The 12,839-nt window shown below is 31.0% G+C and overlaps 1 protein-coding gene across 1 annotated transcript; it reads left to right on the top strand.

Moving 5' to 3' along the window:
• The first annotated feature begins 8,857 nt into the window (after positions 1 to 8,857).
• On the top strand, positions 8,858 to 9,366 carry LOC141704478 (VQ motif-containing protein 11-like). The gene is made up of 2 exons (XM_074507726.1): positions 8,858 to 9,059; positions 9,161 to 9,366. The coding sequence occupies exons 1-2, from the start codon at positions 8,858 to 8,860 to the stop codon at positions 9,364 to 9,366; spliced, it is 408 nt and encodes a 135-aa protein (XP_074363827.1).
• The last annotated feature ends 3,473 nt before the right edge of the window (positions 9,367 to 12,839 follow it).

The raw sequence follows: 12,839 nt of genomic DNA, 5'->3' as shown, positions 1-12,839 counted from the left end.
ATAAATGTTCATGTTTATAGAGTTTGATCAACGGAAATGTGACAAACCATGGGCGAACAGTACAAAAAAAAAATATTTTTCTTGTATTTTTTTTTCTATAGATCTATTATAAATACTTAATAGCTTAATTTTTAAAAATTCTATATTTCGACTACATGTATAAAACTCATATATCTAATCATCCGTAAAGTTGAATTATTAAAAAAAATCCAAATGTCTAACGCATCCCCGACACTTTGAGTTGAAAACCTAACTCAATCTTCGAACAATCTCGACGTTCCATTTTCTAAACGATTTTCTTAGTCATTTTTATTTTCTTACCCAAATTTTTTTCCTAGTTTTATTTCACATTAAAATAACATTTCACTTGAAAAGTTTTAATTTATCGAACCATTTTCATATTTAATATTTTCTTTTCGTAATAGTTTTCTCACATTTCCTACCAATATTGGTGGGAAATAGGTGGTAGTCGTTTCCTACTAGTTTTGGTAGGAAATTATTGGTTAGAAATATGTCGTTTTTAGTAGGTTTAAATAGAAGGTTGGGAACCGGCATTTTCTACCACATATTTCCTACCAAATGTTATTTCCAACCAGTTATTTCCTACTAGAGGTTATTTCCAACCAGTTATTTCCTACTAGAGGTTATTTCCTACTAGATGTTATTTACAACCAGAAAATTTAACAATATTTTAAATATAGAGAATGTAGAAAATTTACCAATATAAAAAATGTAGAAAATTCACCATTAAAATTCATTACTAGTACAATTAAATTTCAAAAATACATATCAATCAATATCTTCAAAAACATCGGTTTCTTCTTCTTCTTCAATTCTTCGTTCTTCTTCTTCTTCTTCTTCTTCTTCCTTCTCCCTCTTCTTCCACTTCTCCTCTTCTTCCTCTTCTTCCTCTTCTCCTCTTCTTCCTCCTTCTCTCTCTTCTTCTTTTGCTTCTTTCTTCTTCTTCTCTTCTTCTTCTTCTTCTTCTGCTTCTCTTCTTCTGCTTCTTCTGCTTCTTCTTCTTCTTCTTCTCTTCTCTTCTTCTCCTCTTTTAACTTCTTCGTCTTCTTGTAATTCTTCATCTTCTTCCTCTTCTTCTTCCATATTTTGAGTTCAATCAATTCGAATGGGATCGTATTGTGCGAAATCAATGAAAAAGGACGATGAGGACGCATTTGATACATTCTCTTGAAAAGCCTCTTCATTTGATTCATTGGTAGTTTCATCAATAGGACGATTTTTACAATTCACAACGGTATACAAATTGCTCCGAGGATTCAATACACTAGGAGCATAGTATACTTGAATTGCTTGACTAGCCAAAATAAATATTTCATTCGACTTCAACCTTGATTTCACATCAATAGTCACAACACGATTTTATCAACCCGAACACCATTTCCAACACTATCAAACCAATGACATCTAAATAAATAAATAAATTTACTTCTCCATAGGTAAGCTTAATAATTTCTTCTATTTGACCATAGTAATTAACAAGAACATCATAGTGAAAAGTGCCTTTAACAAAAACCCCATCATTAACATGAAACTTATATCCATTAACCAAACAATCTTGAAAAGAGAAAATATTGCATACCGGTCCATCAATCAAATGTTTGAAAAGGTCATAGTTTACACTATTTTCAACCTATACACGATAAAAATATGTATTATATTAGATATTTTTATATCAAATATACCATATAATATGTGGATTAATGAAAGTACCTTTTCTCTAAACCAAGGCTTAAATTCGGATTTTTGGAGCGACTCCAATCTTTCATTTGATATATGTGGATCATTCGCACGTATGTGGGCATCAAATTCCCTGAAACACAAAAGTGATTAGTAAATATATATGACACTATACAAAAGACACATGTAGTAAATTAACATTTAATTACAAAAGACACATGTAGTAAATTACCGAATGTACGGTTGAACTTCCGGCATATTTAGTAGCACATAATATTCTGAAATCATCAAATCACTTTTATTTTAATACCCAACAACGTGCTTTCCAATAGTTTGAAGAGGATATCTAAAAACTTCTAAAATATTTTCTTCTTGTGCTTTAACCACAACTTCATTCCGACGTGCGGTATTATGAACCGTGTTTATGGAGGAGCGAATGTAAAATGAAGAAAAATTGATCATTTCTTCCTCAACATATCTCTCCGCAATTGAACCTTCCACCCGTGCTCAATTGTCGGCCTTATCTTTCATATGCTTCAACAATCGCTCAAAAGGGTACATCCAATAATAGTAAACCAGTCCTCCGAGTCTACATTCTTCAATCAAGTGTACAAGTAAGTGTCCCATAATGTCAAATAAAGCCAGTGGAATGACCGTTTCAAGCACACACATTGTCCTCATTACATGTTTTTCCAAGACATCCAAATCTTCGCGTAGTAAAACGGACGAGCAAATATCAAGGAAAATATTTGAGAGAGCGGTGATAGCTTTAAGAATATAAGATGGTAAAAATTCACGAAAAGCAATTGGCATTAACTTTTGTATGAAAATATGACAATCATGCGATTTAAAACCGGTAATTCTTAAAGTATCCCATTGATACAACGGGATATATTCGAGACCACATCCATCGGGAAGTTTAAGTTTAGAGATCCAATTACACAAAAGCCGGAGTTGAGTTCTAGTAATTGTGTAAGGTGCTTTAGGCATGATCCCCTTTTCATCGATCCACAAATCACGTCGTACATCTAGATATTTGCAATCCGCTCTTGATTTTTTTTTATCTTTAGTCTCGATACGATCATTTATAATTGTGTAAAATATATTCTCAAACACATTCTTCTCGGTATGCATAACATCAATACAATATCGTATATCATGAGATGCCCAATACGGTAGTTCCCAAAACATTAAAAAGTGGGTCCAATGATGATCTACCCCATAGCCCCTAGGCTTGAATTTACTAAAAGTGTTTCCGGGTGGAGCGAAATCTATTTGCAATAAAGAAGATAGTAATTTCTCACCCTTGGTATGACCATCAAACACCTTAAGTTCCGTTGTAGTATATTTTTTATTTTTCTTTCGCATCGGATCATTTTTATCCAAAATGTTCGATACGTTCCATAGAAACAACATTTTCCGCAATTCTTAAGTTAGAAACCTTGTACATTTCCAATACAAACCGGGCATCCCATCTTCCCTTTTGTTGACCAACCACTAAGCATACCTAAAGCGGGGAAAATCACTAATTGTCCACATAATTGCCGCCTTCATGATGAAATTTGTTTTCAAATGTTGATCATAAGTTTTAACCCCGCTTTGCCATAAAATAAATAATTCATTCATAAGGGGCCTTAGAAACACATTGAGATTTTTTTCGGATTATCCGGACCGGGAATTAGTAGTGTCATAAACATGAACGGTCTTTCATACACATAGATGGAGGTAGATTATAGACGACCACTACAACCGGCCACAATGTGTATATATTATTTCCGGAATTTCCAAATGGATTGAAACCAACACTCGACAATCCAAGTCGAACATTACAAAACTCCTTAGCAAAAGATGGGTATCGCTTGTCAAAATTTTTTCAATCATCTCCATCCGAGGGGTGACTTAGCTCTCCCTATTTTATTTCTCTATTCTTGTGCCAAGTCATATATTTAGCCGTATGCTCCGACATGTATAATCGTTGTAAATAGGGAATTAGTGGAAAATGTCTTAACACCTTCTTTGGTATTTTCCTTCCATTTTTCCCATGAAAATAACATACAATTATTTGCACACACATCAATTTTTTCATATCCCAACTTCAATTTTTTACCTTTTTCTTCATTGCATAATAAGAAACCGGTAGCTTATGATCTCGTGGCAACACTTTCCCAATAATATCAAGTAGTAAATTAAATGATTTCTCACTACAATGAGATACGTCTTTGAAATGTAACAATCTCGTAGTGAAAGAGAGTTTTGTATAATTTTTGTTACCGGGATAAATAGGAGCTCCCGACTCATTGGCATCGGTGTAAAATTGAGAATCATCAAAATTTGGAGATTCTTCAGTATCATTCATACTACTACTATTACTACACCTCGTATCATTGAAGCTATAAAATCTTGCCCGGAACTATCTCGTAACAACCCAAACATATACACCGGTGGTTCCACAATTGGTGGTGCATGTCATTTACGATGACGTGTCCGTCGAGATTCCATTGTTGGCTCTTTCTCACCATGTAAAGTCCACACGGTATATGATTCAAAAATCGGGAAGCATACAAGTGAAACTTTATGGTATCTAAATTTTTTCAATGACCATTCCCACAATTCTTACAAGGACACAACGTCTTATCTTTTGTCAACCCAAACTTTTTTGCCGAAACTAAAAATTCGTCCACACCATTTTTATACTCATCCGTTAACGTAATGCGATCACTTTTCATACGATGTGATATCCAACCACGGTTTACATTTGACATCTACAATATCAACAAAACTATATTTCAATTTAACTTAACTTTTTGGAATTGTTTACATTTCAAGCATATATAAATTATTAACATACAAATTATAACATCTTTCTCACCATCTACAATATTAACAAGCACCGTTTCAATTTAACTTCACATTTTTTCTCTTCAATTATAAAGCATATACAAATTATACATACAACATACACAATATCATCCTAACTAACATAGAACAAAAAAAAACTTACAATATTGAAATAAAGAACAATGAGATCAAATTATACCTTTATAATGAAAGTGATTCTTGAAGAAAAACAAACTTCTCCCTTTTCTCCTTCTTCTTCTTCTTTCTTATCTTTCTCTTCTTCTTCCTAAATTTTCATCTTATCTTCATTCTATTAACACCACCCAAAACAAACTAAAAAGGTGGTGGGTCCATTTTTAAAATATTAATAATTTCAGGCCTTTTCCTCCCAAATATGGTAGGAAATGCTTTTCATGGCCAGATGTCCTTTTTCTACCAATATTGGTAGGAAATGACCTGAATTATTAATATTTTTTTATAATTCAGAAAAATGTTATATATTCTTAATAATATGTGGCATGCTGATGTGGTCGGTGGGGTTATTTTCACAATAAAATTCTACCAAAACCTACCAATCTTGGTAGGAAACACTTTCCCACCAAACTTGGTAGGAAATGATCTCAGATTGAAGATATTATTTCTTTTTTCATAAAAAAGTTTAATCAATAAAATAAGTGAGGGCTGGTTGATGGGACCATTTCGGTATCAAGTTTTGGTCAAAACCTACCAAAATTGGTAGGTTTTGAGTTTTCCCACCAATATTGGTAGGTTTTGGTGCTTACGTGTACACAATCTGGGCCCCACCTAGAGCAATTGCTACCGGTTTACGGGTTGGTAGGAAATGCTCTACCATTTCCTACCAAGTATTTCTTGTTTCATTTGCTTGGTAGGAAAATGTCGTTTTTCTTGTAGTGTTAAAAATAATCAAGGTATACAATCATTACACATTAAAATATGCCTAAAAGTCACAACAAATTTAGGATGAAGGGAGTATTTAACTTGGAAAATCAAATTCTAATTGTTTATAATCTAATAATGTCATTTAAAACTAAAATCTAGTACATACAAATAGTTAAAAACAACTCAAATTAACTATATTATTTTACACAACCACAGTCACCTCCATCTCCTCTATCCATCAATTTAAGTTTATAATAATAACATTATATATAGTTCTCTTGTGCTATCTATGAAAAAATATAATGGTATAATAGTATATTGTAATTAAAACAAAATAGTACATAAAAAAATCAATTTTCCTAGTATTTTCCAATTATCTTATATAATAATTTAAGTCAAAATTCAATTCATACCAAGTCTTATAAAAGAAATTCTATACATGCAAAAAAAATTAAAAAAATTAACTAACTATACCATATTTCTAATAGTTAACATCAATCACCTCTCTCTCACTACCTACCCTGTTCCATAAGCCATCAAATTCTCAAATTTTATAATAATCTTTATCTCTAAAATAAATACATTATACGTTACAGATGAAAACCATCTGTATAAAGCAAATACATACAAATAATTTGGTACAAAAATCAGTAAGTACAAAATTGAGAGTTAAACAGATACCTAGAAATAAGAAAAAATGTTAGAAATGACAGTCCGACCTTTCCAGCTGCACTGCTTTATATTTCCAAATTCAGTTCCTTATTACTGTAGATTCTCATCACCACACAAAAGTCTTACTTCACTATGGCTTATATTGGCATCTCTTCAAGCGATCAAATAAACTTTTAGAGTCTGATTGCATTCAACTAACTGTATCATTTTTAACACTCTCTCTTTCAATCTCTATCATGGCTTCTTCTAGTTCCTGTTACTCTCCCAAACCAAACAATAACAAATCACAGCAACTAGAAAACGCCATTCGTGTTCATGTTGACCCATCAAACTTTCGTGATGTGGTCCAGAAATTAACAGGAGCCAGACCAGCAGTCGAGAAGCTCCCCATCACTACTTCTCCACATTTCAATGCAAGGCACAACCCTGTTAACGTTGGTCCAGTAAGACCACCGTTCAAACTCCAAGAACGGGCTAGAAACCTCCAACTACAGTTGAACCAAAATGGGTTACCCGAGTCTGCCAGTGGAGGAGATAGCTATGGCAAATAAAGGCTTTTATTTGTATCCTAGTCCACCGGCTACTGCTAGCAAGCCTCAACCCCAGTTGCTTCCCTTGTTCCCAACATCTCCGGATTCTTAAACTGGACCAAGTTTACTATGCTTTGTTATGTTCAAATTGAATATTATTTATTAGATACTTTATTCTCTTTATTCCCCGCATAGAATTTGTAGTTATATTAGATAGTTTATTTATTTTTTTAATAAAATTATGTTTATTTAAACTTTATTTTGGAAGATATTAACATAATTTTAGGAATATGTTAACCTAACGGATCAAATGAAATCAAAAATAATATTTTAAAAACAATAATATCAATCTATATATTTATATTATACTATTATAAGCAAAACTTGGTCCAAAAAACCGTCTAACGACTTATCATTTTTCATTAAAATGTTATTTTAAGTGTAATAGTTATGATTGGTTATTTCTTTATAGCTTCCTAAAAATTGTTAACACCACTTTCAAAAACATTATTAATATTAAAAATAAGAAAAAATATGCATCTTTAACTCTTCTAAAATTAATTCAAATTATAATAATCTTGAGTCGCATACCAAATAATCTCATAATCAATTAATTCTTAATAATTAATACACATCAGAAAAATATAAATACTATATTTAAAAATTAAATTAAAAATACATGAAATTGAAAAACCACAAAACTTTCATTATGAAATAGGATTCATTATGTTGAAATAGGATTCCTTATGTTTAACAAACAACAATAACTAAAAAATGGATGTTTTCGAAGTAAAAAGAAAAATTGAATTTAGGATTTCTACACTAAATTTTAGTTATAAAATAAAGAATTTATGGTGTAAGTATTAAAATATGAATAGTCATGTCACATTTTTGATATCTTTTGATTTTAATAATATAGTATTGATATGTAATGGTATTATTAAATTTTAAAAATAAATATACGGGAATCTTTATATTCAGTATGAACAATATTCTAAAACTTAATATTTTAAATATCCAAAATTTAATAACTATGTACTTCATTAAAATCAGTAATACATAATTATTATATTTTATTTAAATATCTTTTATAATTTTTTATTTTTACAAAAATTATTATATAAATAATAATATTAAGTTATAATTAGGCCGTGCATGACACGGATTATATGGTAGTAAATTATTAACTGAAAAATGCGGAAAGTCTTGGCATGCAGACTGTCTGTTAATGCATGTCAATTTCATTTATAGATGCAAACTAAAAGGCAAAAGAATTTCGGGACATTTGGGTCACTTTTTATTACTATTATTATTATTATAGATAGTTTCTTATATTATATTTTGAAAATCCGAAATTATGTAAATAATGTATTATATGTAACATAAATTTGATCAAATAATTTGTTATCCAAAATTTTCTAAATTGGAAAATCAAATTTTAATTGTTTATAATCTAATAATGTCATTCAAAACTAAAATTTAGCACGTTCAAATATTTAAAAACAACTGAAATTAACTATATTATTTTACACAAACACCTACATCTCCTCTATCCATTAGTTTAAGTTTATAATAATAACATATATATAGATCTCACCTATGAAAATTTATAATCATGTAACAATATATTATAACATTATATTGATTAAATCAATTAAAACAAAAATTAGTATATTAATAAATCAATTTTCTTAGTATTTTGCAATTATCTAAAATAATAATTTAACTCAAATTTCAATACCATGTAACTAGTTAACATAAATCACCTCACTACCTAACTTCTTCCCAAAGCCATCAAATTCTCTAATTTTATAATAAATCTTTATCTCTAAAATAAATACTTATACGTTACGAATGAAAACAGTACATATCTAAGCGGTACAAAATTGAAAGTTAAGGAGATGCCTACAGATAAGAAAAAAAGTTAAGCAATACATGCAAATAATGACCTTTGAGTACAAGCTTTCCAGCTGCACTGCCTTATATTTCCAAATTCAGTTCCTTAACGATTACTGTAGATCGTCATCACCACACAAAAGTCTTAAAGTCTTACTTAATTCATTATGGCTTATATTGGCTCGAGTATGCAACTAATTCATTTTTTAAGATGGTCTCTCTTCAGGAGTTGAAATAAACTTTTAGAGTCTCATTGCATTCAAAGTAGTTTTATCAACTAAGTGTATCATTTTCAACACTCTCTTTCTCTTTCAATCTCTATCATGGCTTCTTCTAGTTCCTCTTCCTCTCCCAAACCAAACAATAACAAATCACTGCAACTAGAAAATGCCATTCGTGTTCATGTTGACCCATCAAACTTTCGTGATGTGGTCCAGAAATTAACAGGAGCCAGACCAGCAGTCGAGAAGCTCCCCATCACTACTTCTCCACATTTCAATGCAAGGCACAACCCTGTTAACGTTGGTGCAGTAAGACCATCGTTCAAACTCCAAGAACACGCTAGAAACCTCCAACTACAATTGAACCAAAATGGGTTAACTGAGTCTGCGTTTGCACCACGAAAGAGAGTGATAATGTCTCGCCTGTGTCAACATTGGACACGGTTTTGGCACGAGGGAGTCCAAGTCCAGGAACATCAGTGCCGCCTTCTATACCAGAGGAGATAGCTATGGCCAATAAAGGTTTTTATTTGTATCCTAGTCCACCTGCTACTGCTAGCAAGCCTCAACCACAGTTGCTTCCCTTGTTCCCAACATCTCCAGATTCTTAAACTGGACCAAGTTTACTATGCTTTGTTATGTTCAAATTCAATATTATTCGAGATATTATGGATTAAAAATAAGAATATTTGGCATATTATTGATTCACAATAATAGCCTTTATTAAGTGACACCTCTTTTTAAGTGTTACTTTTATTTATTATTTATTTTAATTATAATTTAAAATTAATTTATATAATCATTTAATATTAATATTTTGATCTCGGTCCGTGCTTCTCAGGGGTTATCAACCCTTTATATTATAAAGGGTTTGTCTAGTGTGTGCCCATGAGCACATGCTAAACAATAAAACTTATGAAGTTTGGAGTGTTTTGATTGGTATATTTGTTGTAAATGTAGGGGAACACCATTATTAAGAAGTAATTATCTCTTTTTTATTATATAATGTTTGACTTTTGCACTGCTTTGACCGCATAGTTAGAATAATATTTTTTAATTTTTTCTATTTGTGAATAAAAATATATAACTAAAACTTTTATTTAGAAAAGATAATTTTAAAAATATTATTTTATCTATGCAGTCAAAATACTTAGGATTGTGTGCAAGAAAGTCAAACGACTTATAAAGAAAACAGAAGAGTATTGGCCAATCAAAATAAGTTAAAATTATAAAAGTTTGTGTTCATGACACACTAACAAAACCTTATTATAAATCTTTAATCGGAGATAAGACGAATATGGTACTGAAATTTATTATAAACACAACTTGAACTACTTGCATGCAATCATAGACCAACAATTTTGTAAAATGAAAATGGCACATTAATGTGTGTTTATATTTTCAACACAACACGAAATTATAAGAATACTAAATAAAAGTTAAAGCAATAAACAAAATCATAAGCAACATTGGATATTCAATAATGAAATAGTTGCAATCTTCACAAATGATCAATATGTCAATTTCAAAGAATGGCTGTTAGGTAATGAAAAAATTGGATAACAAAGGAATCAAAGTTTCAAGGTTGTAAGGATTTAGTCTTTCAAAGCATAAGGTATAATGGTTTGAGTATGTAAGCAATTTGAGTCAGTGTTTAGCATTTAGTTTGTATGTATTTATGGAGTAGTATCGTATATCTGTGATTCATCTTCGGGTATACAACAAGCAATAGTTCAGAAAGAATAAGGTTTACGACTCAAAGATCAACAACTGGAATCAAGGTTTAGGGTTTAGTGCTTCAAAGCACTTGCAATATGAGACAAGACTATTAATCAACTACAATATATCTCGAGAAAGTTCAGAACACTTGCCTGGCACTAGCTTTCTATACTGCACTAATTTCCAATCACAACTGTCTTACTCCTCGACTATATGCTTCTCTTTCCCAAGCCTTGCCTCTTCTGCTCACATATTATAAGCATCTATCAATACTGAACTCGTACGATTTATTCGGTATACACTTATATCTACCCTTCGTCTTACCCAAATCCGATTAACGGACTGAAAGTTACGCTATAAACAAGTAAACATCGAACATATAGACACACAGCTAAACAACAAGTCACATATAACACGTAACACGTCAAACAATCAATGATATATCATTTATAAAGAAGTCTCGGGTCATAAACAAGGTTTCGGGTATTTAATATGATTTTTAAAATATTATTCGGTATTAAAACGGGTCGTTGGATTAATTTCGAAGCAATAAACAGGGTTCGGTTGGCCAAATCTAGCTTCAAAATAATTTTATAATAATTATCGAGCCTTGAAAACAATTTAAAATAATATTTTAAAACTCAAAACTATTTTTCAGAATTTTTAAATCATTTTTAAATAATTAAATCTAATTAAATAATTAATTAAAATTAATTAATAATTAATTAAATCAATTAATCAATTAATTTTCGAATTAATTGACCAATTAATCAATTAATTATTAACTAAAATTACTTAACTAATTAATTCAGATTTATTTTTGAATTAAAAATAATTTTTGAAATTAAAATAATAATTTTTGGGATTTTCAGAAATTAAAAACGAATTTTTATAATTAAAATAAATAGAAAATTTGATTTTTAAACATTTTTAAAACAGAAATCCTGTTTCTGCAATTTCCAGAAACTTCAGGGACTAAACTTCACCATCTTCAAAAGTACAGGGACTAAACTGTAATTTTGCAGTTCAGTCGCCGGAAAATTATGGGGATGGCCGGAGAACACGTTCCCGGCATCCTCACCCCACCATCTACTCCAGATATGATCTACACAATACCAGGAATATAACCATGCCATCAAATCGTCATAACAATCCCTGAGTTGGCCGGAATTTGGCCGAAAAGTTCGCTGGTTTCCGGCGAGCTCGACGTAACTTTAAACTGTTGTGCATATGTCGTGTACTTGATGATTACACAAACAAAATACGTAAGTAGATTTTACTTAGTGAAATAATGTAGCAATCGACGGATAAGGATTATAGTCCCGACGGATAAATCATTATAGTCCCGACGGATGATGACTTATTATCCACCGAGTGAGTAGCTTATGTAATAATGAGTCTGTAGCACATTTCTACATACACCTTTGTATAGATTCTGTAGTAGCATATAAGTCATGTTGACTTTAACTAGATATGCAGAATAGGTTGATTAATTGTACATAGATGATATCTTGTAATTCTGCATAAATGAATTGAAGTCAAGTGCCAAAATAGCTACCGACAGATGATTAACAAAGCCATTGACGGATGATCAAATAGCTATCAACGGATGTTTAATATAGCAGTCGACGGATGATCAATAAAGCCATCAATGGATGATCATAAAGTCGACGGATGATCATGTACTCACCGAATATAGAATTCAAATATCAGTTGACAGTGACAACTGGTCACATGCGTCGAAGTGTATGCAAATGGAATGAGGAAGCCTATTAACTGGGTAATAGAGAACAAAGTAATAAAGCATTAGACCTGATAGTTTTTACAATGATCCTGTCTTTTGACTTTTTAATCTTGGTAATATATAAACCAAGAAGTAGCAAATGAAAACTAAGATCTGAGATACAAAAGTGAGAAATATTTGTAAGTAGAATTATTAGCATTTCTCTGTATTCTCGGTAGTTCATATTTGTAAGCAGCTGTGAGCATTCTTGCACACAGAGTTCTCTCGATATAATATATATCCCTGGTAGAATTGTTTAAGTCCACAAGAAAGTTTTTAAAGACTCTTGTTTTTAATTACTTGTGTTTTGATTTACTTAAGTTTTTATTCCGCATTGTGCTAATCAACACACTTATATTTATATTCGAGTTCGAACATTTTTATTTTAAGAAAAAGGTTCAAGAATTCCATTCAACCCCCCTTCTGTAATTCTTGCTATATTGTTAAAGGACTAACAATTGGTATCAGAGTAAACTCTTAACTTATAAGGAGTTTAAAGATCAAAACAATTCAGCAAGATGAACAAAAAGGATGTTGGAGTCAAGATTCCTTTTCTAGATAAAGATAATTACCATCATTGGA

Source organism: Apium graveolens, unplaced genomic scaffold, assembly GCF_009905375.1.
Source record: "Apium graveolens cultivar Ventura unplaced genomic scaffold, ASM990537v1 ctg7919, whole genome shotgun sequence".
NCBI classification, from domain to species: domain Eukaryota; kingdom Viridiplantae; phylum Streptophyta; class Magnoliopsida; order Apiales; family Apiaceae; genus Apium; species Apium graveolens.
This window is presented reverse-complemented; position numbering and strand designations above follow the sequence as displayed.

Excerpts from the sequence above, each read along its gene's own strand:
- LOC141704478 (XM_074507726.1), top strand. The coding sequence starts at position 8,858 with ATGGCTTCTTCTAGTTCCTCTTCCTCTCCCAAACCAAACAATAACAAA. Across the intron at positions 9,060-9,160 it reads GCACAACCCTGTTAACGTTG|AGAGTGATAATGTCTCGCCT; the intron begins GTGCAGTAAGAC and ends GCACCACGAAAG.